Raw genomic sequence first — 27,702 nt, forward strand, 5'->3', positions numbered from 1 at the left:
AAAACATCTACGGAATTGACACTTGGGGTCCACTCAATAAAAATCTGGCATTCCGCCTTATAATCCTATAGCAAAGTTCACGAAGCAACAAACTGTTCCCACCCCCTCAGGTCTTCCAGTCACCTTTTAGTCTTAAATTCAAACAGGCAGTGAAATGCTCCCCAAACATCTGGGGAAAGACAGAAACTAACAGGGAAAAGGAACGTGGAGGAAACCAAGACAATGCAGTTTAGAATAAAACTCTTTTAATGATCATTAATATCATCAGGAAGATAAATAGTTTGTATACATAAAGCAAGGACAGAATGCTAAAAAAGGAAGCAAAGATCAAGAAAGCTCTTATAAATAAAAATATGAATGCTTAAATTAAAATTTGAATACAAGGATTGGATGAAAAATTAAGGAAACATCTTAGACCAAGAAGATAAAGTGATGGAAAATAGGAGATAGAAGATTTTTTTTAAATTAGAGGGAAAATCTAGGGCGTCCAAAATCTGGCTAATCAGAGCCCCAGAAAGAGAGAAGAGAGAAGGGGAGGAAGTCATTAGCAAATAATAAAAGACAATTTCCCAGAACTAAAAGTCAGTAGTTTTCAAATTGGAAAGACTCATTTAATGCCCAACAAAAATGAATAATAAAATGGGGGGGGGGGTCAAGGGAGGGAGGGAATATGGGAATGTGTGTATAAATGCAGATGATTGAACTTGATGTACCTCAAAAAAAATAAAAAAATAAAATAAAATAAAAATAAAAATGAATAATAAAAGACCCACACCAAGGCATATCTTGGTGAAATTTCAGAAAAAGTTGATTAAAGAAAAGACCTTCAAAGCTTCAGATTTTAAAATATAGGTCACATTCAAAAGATCAGGAATCAAATAGCAGTGGAAGTTAGGAGACAATAGAGCCATGCCTTCAAAATTATCAGGAAAATTTATTTCCAACCTATCAAATTAAAAAATAAATTTAAAATATTCTTTAAACAAAAAATTCTCAAAAATTTATTTCCCTTGTACTCTTTCTTAGGAAGCTATGGGAAAATTTGTTGCAGCAAAATTAAGGGAATAAACTGGTACATGAAGGGGAAATCAGGTGGAGCCCGATGGAGTCCCTAATTAAGAACACAGAGCTGTGAAGCCAAGGAAACTAAGTTGGTTGGAGTTCACAGGGCAAAGCACTAGAGAGGAGAAAGCTGCACAGAGAGAATTCTGGGACCTTGAGAGGGTCTGCCTCTAGTATTCAATAAAATACTAATCAACACATGCATATGACAAAACTGCCGAATGCCAGAGAAAGAGCTACCCAAAAAGATTAGAGGGAACAAACCCTAATGCTCACACAGGGCCAGGAATAGTGTATGTTCCCACCAGCCAGACCAGAAATTTTCATGATTCATGGGGGACTTGGTAGCGTACTCAGAAGGGTCTTGCCTCAGTACTGGAGAAAAATTTCCCCTGGACTAAACACTGCTTTGATCACACCTAACAAATCTTAAAAGCAAGACCTGAAAGGAACAAACTATTTTCAAGTAACTAAACTGTGTCCCAGAACAAAATTTAGGAATATTTATAGGAATACAAAAATATACAGCACCCAATAAGATAAAATTCACAATGTTTGGCATCCAATAAAAAATAACCAGACATGCAAAGAAGCAAGAAAATAAAACCCATAATGAGGAGAAAAAAGCAACTGGTTGAAACTGACCCAGATATTAGAATTAGACATGATAGCAATTATTATAACTGTATTCCATATGTTCAAAAAGCTAGAGAACCCTGCTACCTTCCTGCTCATGCTCAGCAAGTGACTTTGCCTCCTGTTTTATAGAGAGAGGGGCAGATATGAAACGATAAATTCCTCAAATTTCTCACACCAAACTGCTGGGCATACTGACATCTACATCCATTACTTCCATCTTCCCTCTGGTTAAATGGAAGAGATGTCCCTTCATTTATGCTTTGGTCACATACCTTCTTTTTTCCATAGCTTCAATTTTGCCCCATCTCTAGTTGACCAACAGCTACTTTTAAACTCGCTCATGTCTGTCCTATCTACAAAAATAATACCCACAACTTTCCTCTACCTCATACTCATTCTAGCTATTGCCGTATCTCTCTCCTCTTCACAGCAAACTTCTTGATTTCTTTTTTAAAAATTTATTATTTATTTATTTATTTATTTACTTATTTTTGGCTGCATTGGGTCTACGTGGCTGCATGTGGGCTTTCTCTAGTTGCGGCGTGGGCAGTGGGCGGCTACTCCTCATTGCAGTGCGCGGGCTTCTCATTGAAGTGGCTTATCTTGTTGCAGAGCACGGGCTCTAGGTGTGTGGGCTTCAGTAGTTGTGGCCCATGGGCTCAATAGTTGTGGTTTGCGGGCTCTAGAGCGCAGGCTCAGTAGTTGTGGCTCACGGTCTTAGTTGCTCCGTAGCATGTGGGATCTTCCTGTCCCCTGCATTGGCAGGTGGATTCTTAGCCACTGGGCCACCAGGTAAGATGCAAATCTACACGGCCAAAAGTTTCTCTGCCTCTACACCAACACCAACATCAACATAGAAAGCTCCAGCACTGAGTGGGCAGCAGAGAGCTATGGCATCGCTAGGGCACGTGGTTGGCTGTGCATTAGAAGAACTGGTAGGCTACAGAGATAGCGAGAAGGGCGCCAGAAACCCACAGGACAATCTACCACACTGAGGCTTAGTAACTAGCCAGCTGGTAAAATCTTTAGGTGGCAGCTGCTACACATTGATACATGCCTGAACAGAATTAAGTGACTTTAAGCTGGCCCCTTTTCAGAAGAAGAGGCATGCTGAAGGAACATAAGGAACTCACCTCTCAGCAATATTTTTTGCGGACTGGAGAAACCGTGCCTGGTCATTTTCTTTCAGGATATGCTCTGCTTGGTTGATGAGTACTGTTGACCGTTCAAGACACTGGCGGCAATTAGCAACCTGCTGTGCCAACTTTCTCAGTTTCATAACCTTAAAGAATTCGCAAAAGAATAATAAGATAACGCATCCAGTGGTTAATTAAAAACGATAAAACAACATGAAGGAGATCTGCTGCCGTGATTCTAAAAATAAGACCTATTCATATCCCGTGGTCCCTGTACTAACCACTCACCTTCTCACCCTACCTGCCATGTCTGTTTTGCCACCTCCTCCTCCCACCTACGACCCACTTACTTACCCTGCAACACACTCAGTCGTATACTCCAGGTTACCTACTTCCTCTTTTTATGATCACATTAATTATTTTGATTATAAAAGCAATGCATGGTCATTATAGAAAATTTAGAAAATAAAAAGTGTAAAAAGAAACCCTACCACCCAGAGATCACCATTGTTGACATTTTATTGTCAATATATTGTCATATACCTGTTTAATAAAAAGCACCTCCTTTTTCTTTATGAGTATCCACATTTCTATGTATATTTGTCTCTAAACATCTTTAAGTGTACCTATGTGTTCACAGATCTGTGTTCTCAGAAACTTCAATCCCTGTGTTATCTGGAACCACCCAACATGGCACAAAGTAATGCTAATCACTCCAGGTTCTTATAACTTCTCACACTGTACACACAACATGAGCTCATAATCACTATACTGACCAGCAGACCAGCAAGTGTAAAACCATATAGATGCACAGAGGCTCACACCTGGCCTTCCTGACCACGATTCTTCAGTTCCCATGCTAAAAGCCTGGAAGTCTTCTCTCTCTCCTTCATCTTTTATATCTAATCAGTCGATGACTCCCATCGTTTCCTTGCTAGCAATGCCTGTTATGCTCTTCCCTTCCATCTGTGGTGCCACTTCCTTCATAACTTACACCGAGAATCACTCCATAAGCCTCATAACATGCTTCCCTGACTTCAGTATCATCCCATTCTGATGTACCCTGCACACTTCTGCCACATCTATCAGTCTTCTCCTTTCCGAAGAAACTAGACTGATTTCCTAATGCCTTTCAGATTAAGCCCGAAGTCCTTACAATGGCAATCATGATCCTTCCATAATTCTGGTCCACATTTCTACCACCGCTTTTTTTTTCTTTTTGTATTGAGTTATACCACACATACGGTAAAGCACCCAAATCTGAAGGGTACAACTCCATGGTTTTTTGCATATACACACATCCATGTAACTACCACCCAGGTGATGATATAGAACATTTCCAACACCCCAGAAGTGCAATCATTTTTATTGGATTCATAGCACTAAGCCAAATATTGCTTATTTGCCTCTCTCCCTAAAACCTCATTTCTTCTTGCTTTCATGATCCAAGTTCCCACTGGGATCATCAGGATGAAACTTGGACATCTGTAAAGTCAACTTGGCCTTGGCCTCACGGGAGTGCTGTGCTTTACCTTTGTCTCTTTGATTTTGACAGCAATCATTTGCTTCCTCTGCTGGATGATCTCTACCAATTCGTCACATTCTTCCATAAGTTTTGCCTCATGCATAGCAGTATTCACCTGCCAAGAAAGTCCAGAGTGTTACACAGTGATTTCTGCCTTTGTCCCCTGCTGGCTCGCAAAGGTTCGGACTGACAGCTAAACATGCACAACTTCTTCCATACCTCCCTCATAAGATCCACTCCTAGAAGAAGGGTAGAGATGATGATATTAATGATGCAAGGGCACTGAAGCACCACAGATAGGAAGCTCTCCGGCCTCTGGTAGATCATGATGGTTAATGGAAGGCTGGGCAGAAGGACAGATGAGATGGGGGTATATTATTCCCACTGTGCAATTCCCTTTACTCTAGCACCCTGTCCTCCTACAGTTCTTTTGGAAAGAGGGTAAGGAGATTCAAGTACGTCAGGAAGAGAGGCTTCCTCTCCAAAGGCATAAGAATATCAAGATAACATTACAACAACATACTTCTACCATCCTAACAAAAATGTTTTCAGTTTTCCTTGTTCCTTTCTAAAATACATTTTAAAATATATGAACGCATAGCTATTAAATTAAATATATGACTGTGTAGATATATTTTCACATAGTTGTCATCATGTCTTAGTAGATATTTCTTACTTTGGGCTGTCCAGTATCTGAATACCCCTCCTACTTGGGGATACTGGCTATGTCAAAATATTTTTACTGCCAAGTTAGGGTGGGGGGGGTGAAAAAAGAGCCACCATTCTTCACTGTCTTCCCATGTACTGACTTCTCCTTCTGCCCATCTCTACTACTGTTGACATTAGATGATATGAAGTCCCCAGCTGGGCTAAAATGAGAGCAGAGGATCTTTGAACTGCCAAAGTGTAAAGGGAAAAGATGGGGAAATGAACTTACATCTTTTAAGCATTTAATGTCAAGTACTTTATAGTGATAAATTATTTCATATAATTATCATAAAAACGTTATAATATAGGAGCTATTTTTATTTCCATTTCACAGATGGGAAAACTGAGGCTAAGAGAATTTCAGTGACTTGCTCAAGAGTGACCAGTTGGGAAGTGATGAGACCAGAATTCAAACCGAGAAGTGTCAAGAGAAACCCCTGAGCTGGCGAGGTGGGCGGACAACGTTCAGTTCCATTTCAGCAGCAGTCACACAGGGAAGCGCAATCATTCCAAGAGTCTATTCAAGGATCACTCGAGTAGAGCTCTAAAAAGCTGAGGAATAGACAATGGGTTACTTGAGAGCATCAAAACTCAAGTGGTCAGATGTGCTTCATTTGCTAGGTAGGACTGCATTTCCAATTGCTATAGCCCGCTTCAGAGGGCTCCTGTACATACTCTAAGCCAAGCAAAATACCTATCACTGGACCCTGCTGCTGCCTCCTCTCTCATCCTCTAAGGTCCCTGCTGGCTAATTTTCTGTTTCTTACTTAAGTGAAATAAAATATGCTTGCTGAATTTCAACCTTGCTTTTTATTTCCACTTTCTGGGGGTGGGGGGTGGGGGTGCCACAATGAGAGCTTCCATTTATCCTGAGTCCCACTCAAGCCACTTTAATTTTTTTTTCTCAGACTCCTCATCCTCTCCCTAAATTGGATCTACCTTTCCAAGGCAGATAATATCACCCTCTCAAAGAACTCCCAACTTATGTGAGAATAAGAGATTCATCTAGTGCTCCCTGGATCTGTGCTTAGACTATTTGGAGGCTTAGTTCCCATTTATAGTTTCCTTTTGAGGCTGCTGACAGTATAGTACACAGTGGTGTAGTGCCTTGTTTCTTATAATTCAGCCCTTGGGCTAACCTTGACATAACACTCACTATATGCCAGGCACTGCCCTAATCAGTTTATATACTAGCTCTCTCAATCATCAAAACAACCCTATGAAGGAGGTACCATTAGCCCCATTTTACAGATGAGGAAACCTGAGCACAGAGAGACTAAGTGACTTGCTCAAGGCCACATGCCTAGTAAGTGGCAGAGATGGGATTTGAACCCAAGGAGTCCAACTCTAAGAGTCCACACCTTTAACCATCATGCTAAACTGCCTCTCCAGTCTAATGTAACAGAATCCTGTCTTCAGTTCCTGACAATTGTTACCTCTTCTGCACCATCCATCTTTATTTTGTCATCCCATTCACTTTAGTCTTTTCAGACTACCTGTTGTTCCCCTAGAAGGCCATGCACATACACCCATGTCTTATGCCTTTGCTCAAGACTCTCCTTTCACCTGGAAAGTTATTTCACTATTGGTTTGTTGAACAAATTTCTACTTATCTTTCCAAACCCTGCTCAAAGATTGTCATTTCTGAAACTTTTTCTCACCTGCTTGGATACAATTGGTTTCCTATTTATATTCCCATAGCACTTTATATATAATTCTATTATACCATTTACTACATTATAGGAATTTATTAGTTTGTCTTCCCTGATCAAACATGAGTTCTGGAGGGCAGGGGCTGTGTCATATTTGACTATATCTCCAGCATAGTGACTGGCATATGGTCGGTGTTCAGTAAATATTTGTTGCATCGAATTGAATGGGGGGGCAGTATATCACTGCTTGCCAGACATGTCCACTTGGTTGCTCAAGTTACCCCAAACTCACTATGTCTAAAAACAAACTCATTATCTTCCTTCTAAATCAAGCTTCCACCTCTGATTTCCTCTTTCTGGTTAATGCTACTATCATTATTGCACTTTCTCAGGTTCAGTTACCTACTTCTCCCTCATCCCCCATATAAATTCACAGCAGTCCTGCCAAAGTCTTACCCTCCTTCTCTTTTCAATCTCACTAAAGTTCTTCTGGTAATACAATGAGGCTCTGAGTCAAGGAAACAATAAATTGAAGCCCTTATCACCTTTTTGGACTATTACTGTAAAAGCCTCATTAATTCATCCCCTTACCTTTAGAACCTTTCCTTTGTTACCTGCCTCATAAACCACCCTATACCCTGAAACCAGGGAAAATCATCACCATCTTCATTATAACCATGTATTAATCATCTCTTGTGTGCAAAGCATTATACTCAGGCCCTACCCTCAATAAATGTGTGCAAAGGGTGATAAGGGCTTCAACTTATTGGTTCCTTGGCCAATTTTATAGGGGAAAGCCTCCTACATAAAAAACAAACAAGTCAACGTAGCATACCTGAAATATCAATGAGTGATGAAGGCTATAATCTACACAAATGGAAGAGAAAGATCACTCTCAGTGGGGAAGTGAAGAAGAGATGCCTGAATGAAGCGGGACTTGAGCCTTGAAAATGGATAGGATTCAGATTTAAAAGGTGAGAAGGAGGGAAATTTTGAGCCAAGCTAATGAGACTGAACCCTACTCTTTAGACAATATGGTACCTTTGAAAATTTGGAGGGGGGGAGGGCAAGATGGTGGGAGAATGACCATAATTAATTTTTTTAAGAAGATGAACTGGGATTAATGTGATTGGAGGTAATAGTAAACATGCGGACAATTTAGGAGGCTATTGTGATGTGAACAGGGCCTAGCCAAGGACAGTAACAGGAATTGAAAGGAAAGGTCAAATATGAGAAACACTCCCTTGCTTGAAAATCTTCAATTAGACCGCAAGCTCCTTGAGGAAAGGTTTTATGCCACGTTGTTTCTCCCGCTGTAACAGGCACAATGCCTTAAACATAACAAACACTTAAACATTTAGTGATTGATTTAGCGAAGTGAAAAATCAAAATAGGAATGGCAAACATTAGAAAATATACTACAGTAAATGCATTTTGTAGAGAAAACGCAAGTTGAAGTGAGGGAGCTTGGGTGGGATTTGGACAGTTGCATCAGGCAAGATAAAACAGCCAGATGCAGTTAGTAGAGCAGAAAGTTAGCTGAAGAGGCAAAATCCCAAACTAAAGGTAAAGCAGTGACATTAAAATCTTTCCATGTCAAGAAGCAGCCCATAAGAGCAGGGTCCTTAAGCGTTTTATGAACAGGAAATACTCCAGGGAAAATCTGTCTTCATGATGTGAATAAAACATCTCAAATTGCTTGGAAGGCACTTGAAAGCCCTGGTATTTTCCTTGTCTGCAGTTTTCTTTGAAAATACAGCGAGGTATTTCACTTGCTTATTAACTCTCAGCTGAAAACAACTGGGGTTATCTTGACAAGCATTCTTGGTTGGTTGGTCAGTTGGATGGTCGGTCGGTCGGTCGGTTCATTGGTTAGTTGGTGGTTGTGGAAGATTCTAGATTTTTATTTGAACTTTGTTCTTTAGTTTAGATTAGTGGGTTTGACTAAATGGCTTTATGTCTGTGGGAAAAAAAATCTATCCTCCCTGAAAATACCATTAGAGTAATCTTGGCAACCTACTTGTGCAAAGAAGGGCAGTTTCTGATGTTTAAGACTGAGTCTCAGCACCAGTCTTCCAAGGCCTAAGCACTAGGGAACACAGGCCTTCCTGTTAAGCCTCCAGATCTTTTCTTCTCTGTACTCTCTTCTTTCTTCCCAAAGGCAGGAGGAATTTGACTCACATGTTTCTTTCCAACTGCCCACCCTACTCTATTTCCTGTAGTCCTCTCCTACCTCCCAGCCCAAAGATTAAACTCAGAGTCAGACCTAGTCTTCCCCAATTTCCATCCTTCCCTGACACAAACACACACACTACCTATTTGAAGGATTTTTTTTGCTGGTCACTACAAGGAAATCACAACGTAGGGTTTCACGAAAGCCACAAGTTGCCAAGGCTTAGAGACTGCAAAAAGTTATTTTGGTAATTGTTTCTGTTCCCCATTGAAATGTAAATGGACTAACCTTTTTACCCTTCCCTTCTTTCAGAGAGCTTATTTGATAGTTTCTTGGGAGATCTCCCACACACTCATTCTACAGGTCTTTTATCTCTGGGTTTAAAGTTCATCGGCCTTCCCTCCAACCCACCCCCAGGAGAAACTTCTCCACTCATACCCTCCCCTCAGCTCAGTCATGTCCATCTGTGCTGCAGAGCACCGCACTGGAGTTCAGGAGGAACTGAGATTTCATGTTCAGGTGGAACAATATGTATGAAATAGTGGATAAGCCCTCTACTCAGACTCAAGTGCAGTTTATTTACATGGTAACAGAACTCCTCCTTGGCATCTCCATCTCAGTGTACTCTGCTCTAAAAGGTCAATGCCAGCTTAGTTTCTTTCCTGAAATCTTCTGCCCAAATAGATCTTCCCCTTCCACCTAGGAGATTTGGAAATGCCAGAATTAAAGATCATTTGGAAAAGTTTTTATTTCAGGAAACACTTAGTGAGTGCCCACACCACATTCAAGGGTTCCTGAGTGGGACCAAAATGATGAAAAAGACTCAGCTTCTGCCTTCAAGGCACTTAAAGTCTAGTGCATAAGATGAGTGTGAATTCAGCTAATTACAGGTGAATGAATAGCAGAACAAGAACTATAATAGCATACAAATAAAGCTCTAGGAGAGCACAGAGAAGGGAACATAATTTGGCCTGTGGAAAAGGACAGTAAGGAGATTAGGGAAGGTTTCATGTGGCTGAACTGGTCTTGAAGGGTGAACAAGACTTGGGCAGGCAGAAATGAGGTTTAAGGGGAGAGAATTCCAGGCAGAGAGAATAACATGAATAGCATGAGGAAAAACACAGGCAGGAAAGCAGAGAATGTGTTTGGGGTAAAGCAGATCAGCCTGACAGACGCAAGGGAGGGAAATCAGACTAGAAACGGAGACTGCAGATATATTATGGAAAGCTGCACTGTCACTTGGAGGCTTTGAACGTACTTGGATAAAATGGCTGGATCTTAATGCCATAGTAACACCTTAACCATCATTAATTAACACCTTAGTTGAGAACAAGGTGGAGAGAAAAAGCAGGCAGAGTACTCAAAGAAGTGGAAGGGCACAACGCATTTCTCACTTCCCATTCTTGCCCAGGAGCACCTCGGAGGCCACTGCCCCACCTCCTCAGACTCCAAAATGTCAGAGAAAAGAGGCTGAGGGCTTTGTTTCACATGCAGCCACTTTCTGTGCAAAGGAGACGAGAAGGAAAAGTGAGAGGGAAAGTGGCCATCTGACGGATTATCAAGGAATTGTTAGGAACAACTCTGTCACCTTGCTGAGCTGCAAAGAATTCATCACTCTCTTATAACGATGCAGTCAAGAAAATGCAATGTTCTCTCTGTTTCTATGAGTTCAGTTGTTTTTTTTAGGTTCCCTGATTATACTTAACAAGACTACATTGTGTACCTGAAAGCTGTTAAGAGAGTGGATCTTAAATGGTCTCGCCACACACACACACACACACACACACACACACACACACACACAGGCACACACACAAAAGGAACTATGTAAGGTGAGGAATGTGTTAACTAACCTTACTGTGGTAATCTTGTCGTGATATATTAGCATATCAAATCATTGCACTGTACACCTTAAACTTCCACAGTGTTATACGTCAATTACATCTCAATAAAGCTGGAAGAAAATAAGAAACTCTGATGTTTATGATGCAGATGTTGCAGCTACTGTGGCAGCATCTAGGCTAAGGAGTTAATCCAGATCATGCTTCAAAGGACGGCATCACACACCACCACCACCACCACCACCTCTGCAGCCCTTCCTATCGGGAACGTTCATATGTATAAAAGGAAGAGGAAGACGAGACTAACCTCTTTTTTGTTTTCTAAGGCAAAACAGTGCAACATTTGAAAGATGATTCTGCCAGCTTTACAGAAAAATAACCAAATGAAGTAGGGCTGTTTTTTTACGGATTTTATCTGTTTTATTTGATGTGGAGGAGGAGGGGATCACTTAACGGACCCAGGGGCATGTAAAACTATTAATAGGATTTTGAGTCCCCTGTACTGGAGTAACTGCAGCTTAGGAGACAAAAAAAAAAAAAAAAATTCCCGAGGCATAGTTAAGCAGCCTACTGCCTCACTGGCTACGTTGAATTTTTTGGCAGAGCAGTAGATGAGGGGTTGCAGGGTAGAGGTAGGTGGAGGGTGGGAGTGTTGAAGCTAGAAAAGTCGTGTGGCTGGGGAGGTGGCAGCCAGGCCATCTCTTGCAGTGTAAGAACCCTAGTATGTTGGGCTTAGGGATCCATGCTGGGGGAGGCCTCCTGACAGACGTGGATATCAACTGACAGACACGTTTCCTGTCAGGTTGTGGGTGCTTATGGTATGCTAGGTGCTGTTCTCATTGCTTCATATATTTTAACTCATTTACTTCTCCCATTTACCCTATGAAGCTGGCACTGTGATTATCCTTGCCATCTTACGAAAGAAACTGAGAAACACAGAGGTTAGGTAATTTGCCCAAGGTCATACATACATATAACTAGTAAACAGCAGAGCCAGGATTTGCACGCCAGCAGCCTGGCTGTTGTCTGTGATTTAACTAGTTTGTGTGTGTGTGTGTGTGTGTGTGTGTGTGTGTGTGAGAGAGAGAGAGAGAGAGACAAACAGAGACAGAGACAGAGAAAACATGTTCATAAACATACTTCTTTTCCTCTCAGAGTTTCTCTCCAGATAATCACACTCCTTAGAGTTAAATATTGCAAATATTTTGTGTAATTTCTTCCTGATTTTGAAAATAATATATAGTATAAAATGCATATAATGTAACATTTAGAATATATAATGCACATGTGTATCAACACATACACGTATTCCATATTTATTTTACCCTGAGTTTAACTAACAAAAATTTTGGCAACAGAGAGAGAGAGGATAATTTTGCTCCCTATACATGCCTTAGGAATGGCCCTGTGCCATGTGGCAACTCCGTGTTGGTTTCAGAGTCCTTTCTATCCAGGGATCAGACCTCCAAGCCTTGGTAGCCTTAAGGTTAGTTACTTTCTCCCCTTTCCATACAAGGTAGCTGTTTAGAACATGCAAGAAGTGGGAGAGGCATAATCTAGGTTCGCACCTGGGATTCTATACACATAGCTATAAATCCTATGTGAAATGAGGCAGAAACCTCCTTTCTATCTCTTCAGAACCAGAGAACTGTTAGATCTTAAAAAGACTGCAGAAACCATCAATTTCTAGCCCCTCACTTTACAGATAGAAATATGAGGCCTAGAGAGGATAGGGCTTACCCAACATCATATTACGGATCAATGATAGGGCGAGGCTGGACAAGATCTTTTGACTCCCCATCCAGTGTTCTTTCCACTCTACTGCTTGTTTTGTGAAGCACTTGCTTATAACCCTCTCTGAAGATATAAAACTCTCTCGATCTCACCCTTGTGTATTTACCCTACAAATATAAGCATGTATATCTAAGCACACAAAAGACTTGCATGAATGTTTATCACAGCTTTATTTATATTAGCCAAAAACAACCAAAATGCTCTTCAGTGGGGGCATGGATCAACAAATTGTGGAACATCAACAATAAAGTTTTTTAAACTATTGATACACACAACTTGAATGTATCTCAGAGGCATTATGATGAGCGACATAAGCAAATCATAATATGTTGCATACTGTATGATTCCATTTATATAACATTTTACAAATTACATAATTATAGTGATGAAGAACAGATCAGTGGTTGCAAGGGTGCAGATGTGACTACAAAGAGGTAGAACAAATGAGGTCTTTGGGGGTAATGAAACTGCATTGTTCTGACTATGGTGGTGATGACACGAATCTTACACATGTGATAAAATTCAAGGAAATACACATACTCCCCCACCTCCAAAAAGGTTGAGTACATGTAAAAACTGGTGAAATTTGAATGAGGTCTGTAGTTTGCTTAGGAGAATACCGCACCAATGACAATTTCCTAATTGCGATAGTTATGTGGTTATGAAACATGTTAACATTGGGGAAGAGTAGATGAATGGTGTGTTGGAACTCTATTATTTTAGCAACTTCTATATGAGTTTAAGCTTATTTCAGAAAAAGAAATAAATGTTTCAAACTTAAAAGTTTAAGTTTCTTTAAACTTAAAAGAAAAAGAAAGAAAACTCTGTAAGTCCCATAATGTTTTAGGCAGGTCTGGTGAACCAAAATTTATGTATTTTTCTGAAGTTATAACTAATATGTCTTCAGGCCTTTGCTCAAATGGCATCTCACCTCATACTCCAATTTGCACCCTGATTTATATTTATCCATCACGTTCATAACCCCTAATAAAAATATATCTGTTTATTGTGTTTCCCCCAACTAGAATGTAAGCTTCTTAAAGTAAAGGACTTTGTCTTGTTCACTACTGTACTCCCAACAGCTAGAATGATACCTGGCACACCATGGGTACTGTTGAATTCATGAAGGAATGTGAGTATGTTGGCCCTGAAATAAAGGTAAAACGCAAAATTGTATACTAGGTTACGTTTCTTTCTTACATGAGACAAATTTCCCTTACATTTTCTTTTTACACAATTACTCAAAATGGTAATTTTGTTCTGTCATTTACATATTGTTTGCTGCATTATGGAAGATTCGGAAAGATATTGGAATAACAACCTAGGTGCTAGGAGACCACATACTCTGAAATGGTTCTTCACTCAAAGTTAAAAGAAAGAAAAAGTTACCTCTCCTGGGTAATTCGCTATGCTTTACTCACCCGTATGATGATTATACTTACAACAGCCAGCCACCAGAGGGTACTGTTTATTCAAGTATCCTTTCTCAATACCTATCGTGTACCAAGCCATGTGCTGGGTATAAAAAATGAATAGGACACAGTACCCACTCTCAGAGTTTACAGTCTGGTGGGGAGACAGAGTGGTACATAGAAGTGCTATGACAGAAGCGTGCATAGGGTTCCCCAGGTACCTGGAGGAAGGAGAGAGAGAAAAGCATAGAGCATGTGTGATGGCTTCCTAGAGGAGGGGATGCCTGAGCTGAGTCTTCAGAGACAAGTCAGCCAGGAGAAAAGGGGAGGAGTGAAATTCTGTGAGAGCAGGGGCCATGTTCACATTCTGTTTCCAATGCCTGTTCCAAGGTGGAAATACGCTTAAGTATCTATGGAATGAATGAACAAAGTATAAGGTAGGTAGGGTCCAGATCACGATGGGTCTTAAAAACCTTTATCTTAATGGTGATGGAGAACCACTGAAGGGTTTGTGGTAGGGGAGTGACATGTGGGCTTTGCATTTTAAAAAGCTCATTCCCACAACAATGTGGAAAATGGATTAGAGGGGGGACAGCATGAGTCAGAGAGACCAGTTAGGAATTGTGGTTTCCAAAATGAATATGGCATGGTCATGGCCACTGCCTTTAAGAAGCTTACAGTCCAATGAAGGCCACACCAATGGAATCAGGTAATTATAATACAGCAAAGCAGGCAGTGTAACAGAGGTGATGCACTGGCCACTCTGCCCAAGGTCATGTAGCTAGTGGGCAGCAGAGCCAGTGCCAGAAACCAGGTTTCCTGATTCTGAGTCTGGGGCTTTTCCCCAAGTCCTCCTTTTAACTGCCTTTCACAACCACAGAATTATGTAAGGGAAAGAGAGCAGGGCAAGCCAATGAAAGATTATGCCTTCTTTAGCCTCAGACTAGACTGTGGGGAGCACTTAGCCCTTCTTTGTACACAAGTCTGACATAAGCATCCCTCCCCAAGACCTTTGTTTCTGGGGGATGGCTTTGGTATCCTCATACTTCCTATATACATACAGAGCAAGGAATCTACTGTGAGAGCCAAGGAAATTCACACTCTGACAGCTAAGATCACGGAAGCCATCATTCTGAGAAAGAAGTCATTCTTTATGAGACAGGGGACTTCAGATGACAAAAGGCCAAAAAAAAAAAAAAAAAAAAAAAAAAAACAAAAACTGGTTCCATGTTCCAAAAAAGAAGATGGTCACTAGGAAGAGCAAGGGCCCACGTGGAAGAGTGAAAAGAGCTGAAGAAGAGCCTATATTGCTTCTTAGCTGCAGAGGGTGGAGGAGTTGCGGGGTAGGAAAAGAAGACAAAGAAACACCAGGAAAGAGCCTCAGGACAAGGACCTGAAGAATTTTGTATGAGAGCATCAGTGAAAAAGGAGACCCCAGAAAAATGTCCATTTCCATGAGCAGGTAACAAAGATGCCTTGAGAACATATTTTCAGGGGTCCCAACTAGCACAGAGACGAGAGCTAAGGAGTTTCTATGTGGGAAAGCCCAAGGAGATAAAGGGGTCCTGAGGAGAGCCTTTGGTCAGGTTATCTTGGTGGGGATGGGGTTGGGGATGGAGAGAGACAGAGAGAGTGAGAGACAGAGTGCACACTCACACACGTGCATGCGGACACTCTCTGGGAAGGATCCCTTGGTGTCCTGGGGTAGGGGTTTATCTTTACTGAACCAAAAACCAAATTGAGAATAGTCAAAAGGGGGACTTCCCTGGTGGCGCAGTGGTTAAGAATCAGCCTGCCAATGCAGGGGACACAGGTTTGATTCCTGGTCTGGGAAGATCCCACATGCCACAGAGCAACTAAACCCATGTGCCACAACCACTGAGCCCACATGCCGCAACTACTGAAGCCCTCGTGCCTAGAGTCCATGCTCCACAAGAGAAGCCACTGCACTGAGAAGCTCACGCACCGCGATGAAGAGCAACTCCCCACTCGCCGCAACTAGAAAGAAAATAGTTAAAAGAATGGGCTTTGAGGTCAGACAGCCTCAGGTTAGCCTCCTAGCTCTGCTACTTGTCTGGTGTTGGGCAAGCAGCCTAAGTTTCCTCCTCTGTAAATGAGGATAATACTAGTAAATAGCCTCATAGGGTTTTGTACATGTTTATTAACAACAGAAATAATGCACCTAATACATTTTCTGATATATAATAGGTAGTCAAATAGTTATGTTTTTTTGTACTACTACTGCTCTGATGGTGATGATGACTGTGACTATTGGTAAAACCACTATATCTGCTGGGGTTTTCTGCAGAACAAACAAACGAGCACTGTTTCATTGTCTGGTTTATTTTTATTCAGTTTCTGCTGTTTTGCTTTCTGGAACATACTGGGTCACAATTTGCTTTTCCCTGTGATTACCACATCCCTTTTCTTATTCTTCTTCCCACACCTAAGCATCTAGATCTCATGCCCAAATGTAGTTACCTCCACACTGCTAGACAGGGTTCACCCTGCCACTGAAGATAAAATGGCCTCTTTTCCTACCAGAAGCCAGACTATTACCTTCTCCCTCCATTCAGAGCAGTAGGCTGATGCCAGAAGGGAGATCAAGTGCTGATTTCTGACAAAACACCGATTACATTTCACATCTTTGGCTGGGAAGGAATTTGTCTGGCTCGAGCTTGTTATTCTGTTTCTCTGCTCTGGGCTCCTTCATAATTAACACAATTCCCCAGGCTCAGAGCCCAAAAGATATTAGGTTGGGTCTCAAAGAAATAGGTGTGTAAGCAAGAAAGCTAACACATTCCCTCACTTATAAAAATATAATACCATAATTACATTCTGTTTCAGTTTCCTCTGCGGTGCTCCCTAAGGGAAAGGACCCCCATCTGTCCTGAACTCAGAGCTCCAAGCAGAGTAGAGCACTATACCTTGGAGGCTCATTAAAATACTTGTTAGTGCATTGATAAATATGCACCTTCCCACATACAATCCCTGCTCTATAGAGCAGGATTCACCAGTTAGTCTGCCTGTGGTAGTGACAGGGAAAGATGAGAGGCAGTTGTCAAAAATATGAACAGAGAGTATGGTATTATGCATGTATTACTGGAATCAGCGATGACCCTAGGTTACATCTAGGGATTCTATCCTGATGGGCATTGCCTTATGGGGAAAAGTCCTGAGGCTCACACATGTGTGAGTGTCTGCACATGTAATCTTGTGTATATAATGCTCGTAATTCACAGTGTCTCTCCACCCTCACTAGGAGAAAGCTGGTAGGTCTGTGTCCCCCAACCTCACATTTGCTCAGACAAAAGGCTACCTTTTGGGAGCTTCTTTTCCCTTGTAAGTCTGCCCTTGATGTTGTCCTTAACCTGATTCACCTACACATAAATAGTGACGGTATAAAGGGGCACCGAATGTGATTCACTCTGGGTCTTTACTTTCTGCCTAGGGCTTGGGACTCAGTTTCTCACTTTGGGAAGTCCAGTAGCTCCTAGAGAAAATACAAAGTAAAGGAGAAGGCATCTTAACTTGCTGGCAAATTCCAAAGAGCTGATCATCTTAATACAATGTTACTATAACCAAGGAAATCATTAATTACGGTCCAGTAGTTATAGCTGTGTAGTTGTTATGGTTTAGACTACAGAGTGCTTTCAGATATATTTGATCTCTATATCTGATCTTCACAACAACCTTATCAGATTGCTAGGGCAGGCATTACTGTCTGCATTTCATGGATGAGGAAACCGAGATCCAGAGAGGTAAAGTGAGTTATTAAAGTCATATGAACTACGAAGTGATGGAGTTACAACCCAAATTAGGTTTTCTAATTTCAAAGCCAGGGCTCCTTCAGATTCCTCATGTTTCATTCTAACCATCAAAGAAATCCTGCTCTTTGATCACTCTCTTTGTAGCTATAACTATTTTGGGGGGAGAAAAAGCACCCTTCCTTTTTTTTTTTCTTTTTTTCTTTTTTTTCTTTTTGAGGACTTTCATGTGCTAAGTTGCCATTTCTTCTCAGCACTTTTTTCTCCCTGGAGGCAACAAAGCAGACTGCAAAAAGCTCTGAATTTGAAGCCAAGCAGTCCTAAGTCTGATTTCTAGCTTTAACACTTATAAGCTGAGTGACCTCAGACAAGTTACTTAACATCTCTGAGCCCATCTTTCTGGCAAGTAAAACAGAAGCACTGTCACCTATCTCACAGATTGTTCTAAAAACCAAATGAGAAAATAGAGATAATGGCCTTAGCACACAACTCGGAACATAGTAGGAGTTAAATAAATATTGATTCCCTTTCCCACTCCTCCCACACCCCTACTTGCTACTCTAGACTGGAAATATGCAGTACCTGTTTCCCAGAAAGCTGAAATTCAGTCTATGATTTATGTCTGTACTGATCTTTCTTACTGTAAGAACAGAATGACTGGCATTTCAACTCTTGATGGTTTGTCATTTACACCTGATATTTCTGTAATCTTTTTTGGGTTAATTGAGATAGTTTTGGAATTTAAAACATGTAGGTGTATATGTGTGCACATATGAATGTGTTTCCAAATCATTTAAAGGCTTCACGTATTACTCAGAAATTACTTCCCTTCTCTCATTCTTCTTTTTTTTTTTTTAAGCTCTTTATTGGAATATAATTGCTTTACACCCTTGTACCAGCTTTTGAGGTACACCAAAGTGAATCAGCTGTATTTAGACATATATCCCCATATCCCCTCCCTCCCGTGACTCCCTCCTACCCTCCCTGTCCTGGCCCGCTAAGGCATCACCCATCATCGAGTTGATCTCCCTTTGTTATACAGCAACTTCCCACTAGCTATCTATTTTACAGTTGGTAGTGTAAATATGTCTATGCTACTCTCTCACTTCGTCCCAGCTTCCCCTTCGCCCCCCCCAACCCCGTGTCCTCCAGTCCATTCTCTGCATCTGCATCCTTATTCTTGCCCTGTCATTGGGTTCATCAGTACCTTTTTTTTTTTTTTTAGATTCCGTATATATGAGTTAGTATACGATTTTGTTTTTCTCTTTCTGGTTTACTTTGCTCTGTATGACAGACTCTAGGTCTATCCATCTCATTACATATAGCTCCATTTCATTCCTTTTTATGGCTGAGTAATATTCCATTGTATATATGTGCCACATCTTCTTTATCCATTCATCTGTTCATGGGCATTTAGGTTGCTTCCATGTCCTGGCTATTGTAAAGAGTGCTGCAATGAACATTATGGTACATGTTTCTTTTTGGATTATGGTTTTCTCTGGGTATATGCCCAGGAGTGGGATTACTGGATCATATGGTAGTTCTATTTCTAGTTTTTTAAGGAACCTCCAAGCTGTTTTCCATAGTGGCTGTACCAACTTACATTCCCACCAACAGTGCAAGAATGTTCCCTTTTCTCCACACCCTCTCCAACATTTATTGTTTCTAGATTTTTTCATGATGGCCATTCTGATTGGTGTGAGGTGAGACCTCACTGTGGCTTTGACTTGCATTTCTCTAATAATTAGTGATGTTGAGCATCTTTTCACGTGTTTGTTGGCCATCTGTATGTCTTCTTTGGAGAGATGTCTATTTAGGTCTTCTGCGCATTTGTGGATTGGGTTATTAGCTTTTTTGGTATTAAACTGCATGAGCTGCTTGTATATTTTGGAGATTAATCCTTTGTCTGTTGCTTCGTTGGCAAGTATTTTCTCCCATTCTGAGAGTTGTCTTCTTGTTTACGGTTTCTTTCACTGTGCAAAAGCTCTTAAGTTTCATTAGGTCCCATTTGTTTTTTCTTGATTTTATTTCCATTATTCTAGGAGGTGAGTCTTCTTAATCTCATCTAGAACCTGTGGGGCTGGGTTGGCCTTATTTGAATAATGAGCTAACTTATTCAGTTACTTTGTTATGAATATACTGTAGGAATTGAGGTCTAAGATCTCTTAGAGTTCAAATCTCACATCTCCAGCACTAGTTTCCAAAGGCATTTTCTAAGGAAGGATGTATCCATGAGCAGCAAATTCCTGTGGGCTGTCTTTAGATAGTAATGTGGTTTAGTTCTTGCACCTGGATCTTCCCCTGTTGTCACATTCACCTCACTGAGGAGCTTCAAACAATGTAACGAAAAAAAGGAAGATAAATTGGGCATGGGAGAAAACTGGGCTAGTCCCCAGAGTGGGGATACAGGACTTTGATAGAAATGGATTCGGCAGACAAAAAATAAGCTAGGCTCTGATTCTGACTGCAAAGAGGATAGGGAAAATGAAAATCTTTTCCTTATACATTTTAGCATTGTTTTACTGGTTGCAGTGAACATACATCACTATTACCATTTTAAACATTTTTATTATGAAATTTTCTGAGCATATTTAAAACTAGACATCCTCTAGATAAAACCTCACATACCCATCCCCCAGCTTCAAAAACTGTCAATATTTTGTTATACTTGTGTGATTTATATCCCTTTTTTGCTGGAGTATTTTAAAGCAAATCTAAGATATTATGTTATTTTACCCCCTAAATACTTTAGTTTGCATCTCAAAAATAAAAGGATATTTTTATTGCACAATCATAATGATTAAAATAATTCCTTAATATCATTCATCTAGTGCTTGTTCCATATTTAAATTTTCCTAATTATGTAAAAAATGTGCTTTTACAGTTCATTGGTTTGAATCAGATACTTTATGAAGAGGAATTTAATATTGATTTTTCAAAGGACATGTACATTTCTAATGAATAATTAAATACTCCTGTTTCATGGTGAAAAAAAAATGTAAGACCCCATCAGTACCATGCACTATTTCCACTCTACTGACCCTTAAAATTCTACTTTCAGAAATGTATGTCTTTTTTGAAAATGCAGATATCTATACAGCCGTTTTCATTCATTAAGAAAGCGTTGTGAATTTCAGTGTCCCAGAAAACAAGTTTTGGAAGATATTGAAGAGAAGAAAAAGTCATCACTGGGCAGAAAAAAGAGAGTGAGAAAGCCGAGGGATGCAGGGGTGGCAGGAATTGTGAAGAAAACTACTTAAGGACCAACATGGGGATATTAAATTGCTTACTCAAAACTGCTTCTGATTTCTCTGACCAAGTTCTATATGGAAACAACCCAAACCCCAAAGACTTGACAGTCTTCCTTGCAACAGGAGTTAGTAGGCCTACTGGATATGTCAGTTTTGTCAACCCTAACCCTAATCCAGTGGGAGCTCCTGCTCTTAACTACTGCTTGGCATAGAAGGATTTTTCTCTCAGAGAGAAGACCCAAAAGGCTAGGTGTAGTTGACTGAATTCAGTAGCATTCTGTAATAGTATGGTAGAGGAAAACACAGGGAAGCCCCATCTGCTCCCTTGTACATTTCTGGTGGGAGTGTAAATTGCCTTGGTGAACAGAGAATGTTGACAATATGTGTTAATAACCTTAAAGATATCCCTTTTCTTAAACTGTCAGTTGCACTTCTAGGAAACAAATATGCTTAAAAATAGAAGGAGAAATGACAAGGGGAAAAGATACAGCTGCAGTGTGAAGCCCACAGATGAAATAAGTGGGTTTCAGACTAAAAAATAAGGACATAGAGGGTATGGGGAAAAAAACTATCAATAAAACAATGTAATAGTTACATGTAGAACTTTGTACTCTATAGAAAACACACATTCTTCTATTCATGGAACTGTTGACAATTCATCATGTACTTCACCACAAAAAACAACAGAATACTGATATACATTTTAAAGAAATTTTACAGTCTACCTTCTCTGATTATAATCCTGTAAAATAAGAAGAAAATAACAAAAATATGAACTCCTAAATCCTTAAATGCTTGGAAATTAAGAAACACACACCTAAACCATTTTGGAATCAAAGGAGAAATTAAAACTGAAATTCTTAATTTGATAGAAAATAATGAAAAGGCATACAATAACATCTACAGGATACACTTAGAACTCTACTCGGGAAAATGCATAAAGATTAAAAATAAATGAATTAATTTTTCAATATAAGAAACTAGAAAAGGACAATAAAATAAACTAAAAGGAAACAGAAGGAAGGATTTCATTTTTGAAAAGCTGAAATTAATGAAATCAAAATGAAACTACCATGCGAAATATAATTAAAATCAAAAGCGTGTTCTTTGAAAATCCTGATTAAGGAAAAAGACAGAAAGCAAAGGAAAACAAACAAACAATAAAACCACAATGGAAAAGTGGATACAGACAATAGTATGCTGGTAAACACTTAACAATCAGTTCTCAGAAAAAGCCCCTATTTGTAGTGCTTGTTGATTTTCATGGTGTAAAAACTCCCAACCATGGTGGATTTTAAGCTACCAATGTGTAGTCACTAAACCCAGAAATGTGCACAACTGGCTAGCCAACTCCAGCACACCACTAGATGGACATAGAAGTAATTACAAGGGAATATTATGTGCAACCTATAGCACACAGTTGAAAAATCTATTAAATATTACCTAATTTTACCCAAGAACAAGTAACAAAACCTAGAGAGACTGATAACTTTAGGCCAGACTGGAAAGATGATTAAAGATGGGTAATTAAAAAAAAAAAAACACTCCAGGTTCAGATGGTTTCAGAACTGGTTTCCATAAATTCTTTAGAGAACAGATCATTCCCATGCTGTTTAAACTATGAAGACCACAGAGAAAGATAAAAAGATCCCAAATGCATTTAGTGAATCTAGTATAACCACAATACCAGGGACCTAAAAAAGGTATCAGAAATAATAAGACTATATATTGATCCCTGGTCAGGGAACTAAGATCCCACATGCTGTGTGGCATGGCCAGAAAAAAAAAACAAAAACAACCAGCTTTATTGAGATACAATTTACATACCATAAAATTCATCTATTTTAGGTGGAGAATTCAATTTTTTTTCAGTTTTATATATACATATACATATATAATTTTCCATTATATGTTATTACAAGATATTGAATACAGTTCCCTGTGTTATATAGTAAATCCTTGTTGCTTATCTATTTTATACATAGTAGTGTGTATCTGTTAATCCCATACTCCTAATTTATCCCTCCCCACCCCCACCTTTCCCCTTTGGTAACCGTAAGTTTGTTTTCTAAGTCTGTTTCTGTTTTGTGTAAAGATTCATTTGTATTAGTTTTTAGATTCCACATGTAGGTGACATCATGTAATATTTGTCTTCCTCTGTCTGACTTACTTCACTAAGTATGATAATCTCTAGGTCCATCCATGTTGCTGTAAATGGCATCATTTCACTCTTTTTTATGGGTGAGTAATATTCCATTGTATGTATGTACCACGTCTTCTTTATCCATTCATCTGTTGATGGACACTTAGGTTGCTTCCATGCCTTGGCTATTGTAAGTAGTGCTGCTACAGAAGTGAACGATTTTTTTTTAATTTACAGAACTGTGCAACCATTACGACAATCCAATTTTAGAATAATTCTGTCACCCCCCAAAAAAGATCCGTATTTGCCTCACTTATCTTTCTTTCCAACCTAAATCTCTCTCCTGAAATTTAGACCCATATACCTAACTGTTTACTGGACATTTTAATTTGTATAATCACAGGCACCACAAAATCACTGTTTCCAAAACCTGAGCTCATCTCCTTCCCCCACGCTTTTCCATTAAATCTGATCCTTCTCTAACACTCCCTAAATGAATGAATGGCACCACCTGCCCCTCAGAAATCCTGGGCATTGTTCTTAACTTCTCTTTCTCATCCCCCACATCCAATTAATCACTAAATCCCATATATTTTACCTCCTAAATACAATTCAAATCTATGCCTTTCTATCCTTTATTTTTACTTCACTAGTTCTGTCCACTAGAATCTCTTCCTTAATCTATCCATCCATCCAACAAATAGGCATTGAGTGCCTATTATGTACGTACCAGGCACTACACTACCAAAGCATAGTGATCCCTCTGTCTCTGGTCTTGTATCTTACCTTTTATCTTGTATCTTATACAAAATGTGTTCTTAATCCAGCAGCCAGGCAGCATATTCTTTTTAAAAACATACTCCTCCCATGCTTAAAACGGCTTCATTCTAATTTTCAACTGGCTTCCCTCTGACCTTGGAATGAATTACAAACTTCTTAATATGGCTCTTAAGGTCTTTTGTGATCTGTTCCCTCCTTGCCTCTCTAAGTCTCAGGTCTCATTACTCCCCTCGGATAAGTCAGTTATCTGAGTTTCCTCATCTTTTGGAGATAATAATAATGCCTATCTCAGAGGTAGCTGAGATGATTCAATGAGATAATATGTGGAAAGCACTTAGCACAATACCTGGCACATAGTCAGTGTCAATAAATGTTAGCTATTGATGAGAGTGATGATAATGTTAGCCTTCTTTGATCTTCCTCTCCTCTGAACTCCTATAGTCCTCATCACACAATTGAGGACTCATTTTATTTTGTATTGTTTACCATTGTTTCATACTGTTAGTTCTTGTTTCCGCAACAAGACCATAATGTCCTTGAAGACAAGGATAAGTGACTTACATACCTGCTCTAGTCCCGGTAGTACTTAGCACAACGCTAAGCACACAGTGGAGTTTAATAAATACCTTTTGATAAAGGTTCACATAGGAAAAAGTGACAGAAGTTTTACTGACTCTCTATAAGGATAGTTATTTTTTAAAAAAGAAGACCATAAATAGTAAACACCAATATCCTGGGAACACCATTTGCTTTCACCTCCTGGGCTAAAGATGTGTCACTGTGTTAGCATCTGCACAGCAGGTTAGCATTAAGCATGGGGCTTGGCAGTACTCACCGTAGGTCAGTGGGTTTTTTTTTTTTTTTTTTTCAGATGGTTTGCTGCCAATATCCTGTTTTTGACAGAAATGGAGTGTGAAAGCATGAAGATGTTTAATTCTACTTCCTGGCATGCAGACAATATGCAATTTGCCTACTCATCTGTGAGATCAGATTCTTACTTCTTAAATAAAATGTTCTCTCTGTGCTACCAATATAATATAAATTCTACTTCATTCAAAAGCCAATGGAATCCTCCTAAAATAGCTTGGATTTCTTGGCTGATGACTGGGTGGCAATCAGAATCCCAGAATAGCCCCAGAAGGCTAGAAGATTCAGAGCTCTTCAGATCCTAGAACACACCACAAATCTGGCAAGAATTTCATTGTTATGCGCACTTTATAGTAAACTGGCATCTTGTGATTGTTTTCCCCCTTCCTTTTCACATATGTTCTCACAGTGTACCACTGTGATCCTTCCCTGCCTAGGCCTCTCGCCCTCTTCTCTAATCCTCCTCCTGTCCTGTGCTTGCCCTTCCAGTGAGATGTTTCAAAGAAGACATCTTTGTGCACTCATAAGCCTGCCATTGTGTGCCAGCGTGTGACTACCGGTATATAGATTGGGAGTGGAGAAGCTAAAGGCGGAAGTGTGTGGTTCTTTGCGACTTGGACTCCCATTAGTACAATGCAATCTTTTGGCTAAAGTTTTATTGGTTTAGAAATTATTCCAAAGCCAATGATTGTCTTGTGCTTTTGATGTTACTAGAAGAAGCTGGGACAGGTCTGGGATATGGAGGAGAAGAGGGTGGAAAAAGTGCTCTGAACACAAGAGACAATGTTTCTAGTCAGAGGAAACAAAAGACAACTTCCTCTAGTTGTTTCCCAGTTTTTTTCCCTATATGGGGAAAATTCCAAGGGTTTGGAAAGAACCCTTTGAGGGGAAAAAAAAAAAACATGTCAAAACAGTCCTCAAGACCCAGTTTAAGCACTAATTCTCTCACTAGACATATTCTTCTTTCCACATATATCTTCTTTACAATGTACCCCCTACACACACACACACACACACACACACACACACACACACAAGATGAACACTCAGGCAGCCATGTATGAAATAGAGGGATGCATAGCATGTGCAAGGGCGCTAAGATGCATGCTCTATAGAAAGCTTATCACCACAAAGAAGGGCATGCTCAAATGCTGCTCCAGATACACACCATGCTCTTCCCACATGGACACACATTCACATAACACACCAAGATTGGTTATATAGACAGATGTCTGTCCTTACTCAGACCACAGGCACAATACTCAGCAACCTGCAAAGCACTGCACGTAGAGCCACTAACTGATCTGGTTAGCTTTGCCCTTCACTTTTAATACAGCATACTGGTTAAGAGCATGAATTCTAGAGTCTAACTGGATACAAACCCCCACTCTGCCACTTACTTCCTGTGTGACTTTGCACAAATTAGTTACCTTCCCTGTGCCTCAGGTTCCCCATGTGTAAAATGAGAGTAAGAATAGTACTTATCTCATAGGGTTATTGTAAAGATTAAGTGAGTGAATGCATATAAAGCTCTCAGGAGTAACAAGAGCTCCTAGAACTGCCTGAGATGCAATAAAGTTAGATTCGAGATATGATGTAGCTGAAAGGAGAGGTAGTAGGAATGGGATGAGGTGTGGAATTCTCTTTCTGTTCTGAGGAAGTAAAGAGCTGATTTCGTGGATGTACACGCACATCTCAATAATCATTCCATCAAAGGACATGGGCCCACCATGAATAGTAACAACGTATCCGGACCACTACCTAATACCATACACAAAAATTAACTCAAAATGGATTAAATACTTAAACATAAGACCTAAAGCCATAAAACTTATAGAAAAAAAACATAGGCAGTAAGAACCTTGTGGAGAAAACCCTTGTGTACTTTTGGTGAGAATGTAAATTGGTGCAGCCACTATGAAAAACAGTATGGAGGTTCCTCAAGAAATTAAAAAGAGAAGTACCATATGATCCAGCAACTCCACTTCAAGTATTTACCTGAAGAAAATTAAAACACTAATGAAAAATATGCACCCCATGTCCACTGTAGCATTATTTACAATAGTTAACATGTGGAAACAATCTAAGTGTCCATCAGTGGATGAACAGATAAAGAAATTGCGATATACCTATATAATGGAATATTAGTCACAAAAAAAAAAGAATGAAATTTGCCATTTGTGACAATACGGATGGCCCTTGAGGGCATTATGCTAAGTGAAATAAGTCAGACAGAGAAAGACACTGTATGATCTCTCTTGTATATGCAATCTAAAAAAACTCCTTAATTTAAAAAAGGAAGTTCATAGATACAAAACAAATTGGTGGTTGCCAGAGGCAGGGGATAAGGGGGTGGGGAAAATGGGTGAACTCTTTCTTTTTTTTTTTTAGTTTAAATACATTGAATTTTTAAAAATAGTAACAATGTATGCACTTTTTCTGAGGAAATCTACATATTTGCAGTCACTGTGATATTATATTTATTATAGTCTAAGTGTGATAAGATTAAGGACACGTTGGACAGTAAATCTGTACTGCCAAACTCTTTCTGTAATAGTTAAGAAAAGCTGTGTCACCTGGAGACAACGTTTACCTAGAAGCACAGACAGTCATGCCCTAGGAGGACCCTGCAAGGCAGTCTCAGGAAGAAAATGAAAGTCCCACAGGAAACTGACTGTATGACCAGGGTTGGTATCGATACCTGGAGCTGCCCACTCTGTTTTCACCCCTGGCTTGGGTCTCACGGCACAAAAATAATCTTAGGAAGTAAGTGCCTTAACAGCAGGCACTACTGCTTTCTTCTGCCAACTCTAGTAGCCGTTCTCCCTCTGCTTCCTGGCCCCACAAAGGGCTGTTAGGACAAGAGAGCTACTCTGGGCTATCAAATATAGGTACATAAGAGGCTTACCATGGAGTCAGGAATGCCAAGGCCCCAAATAGATCATCTATTCT

The 27,702-nt window shown here is 39.9% G+C and overlaps 1 protein-coding gene across 7 annotated transcripts in view; it reads right to left on the reverse strand.

The window, feature by feature from the left end:
• MID2 (midline 2) overlaps positions 1-27,702 on the reverse strand; it is a 98,560-nt gene that overhangs the window by 17,304 nt on the left and 53,554 nt on the right. For all 7 annotated transcript variants that reach the window (XM_057718512.1, XM_057718514.1, XM_057718510.1 and 4 more), the window contains exons 4-5: positions 4,370-4,477; positions 2,835-2,983 (exon numbers count right to left, since the gene is read on the reverse strand). In XM_057718512.1, coding sequence (XP_057574495.1) covers positions 2,835-2,983; positions 4,370-4,477 — 257 coding nt within the window. The remainder of the gene's footprint in view (positions 1-2,834; positions 2,984-4,369; positions 4,478-27,702) is intronic.

This window comes from Hippopotamus amphibius, chromosome X, assembly GCF_030028045.1.
Source record: "Hippopotamus amphibius kiboko isolate mHipAmp2 chromosome X, mHipAmp2.hap2, whole genome shotgun sequence".
NCBI classification, from domain to species: Eukaryota; Metazoa; Chordata; class Mammalia; order Artiodactyla; family Hippopotamidae; genus Hippopotamus; species Hippopotamus amphibius.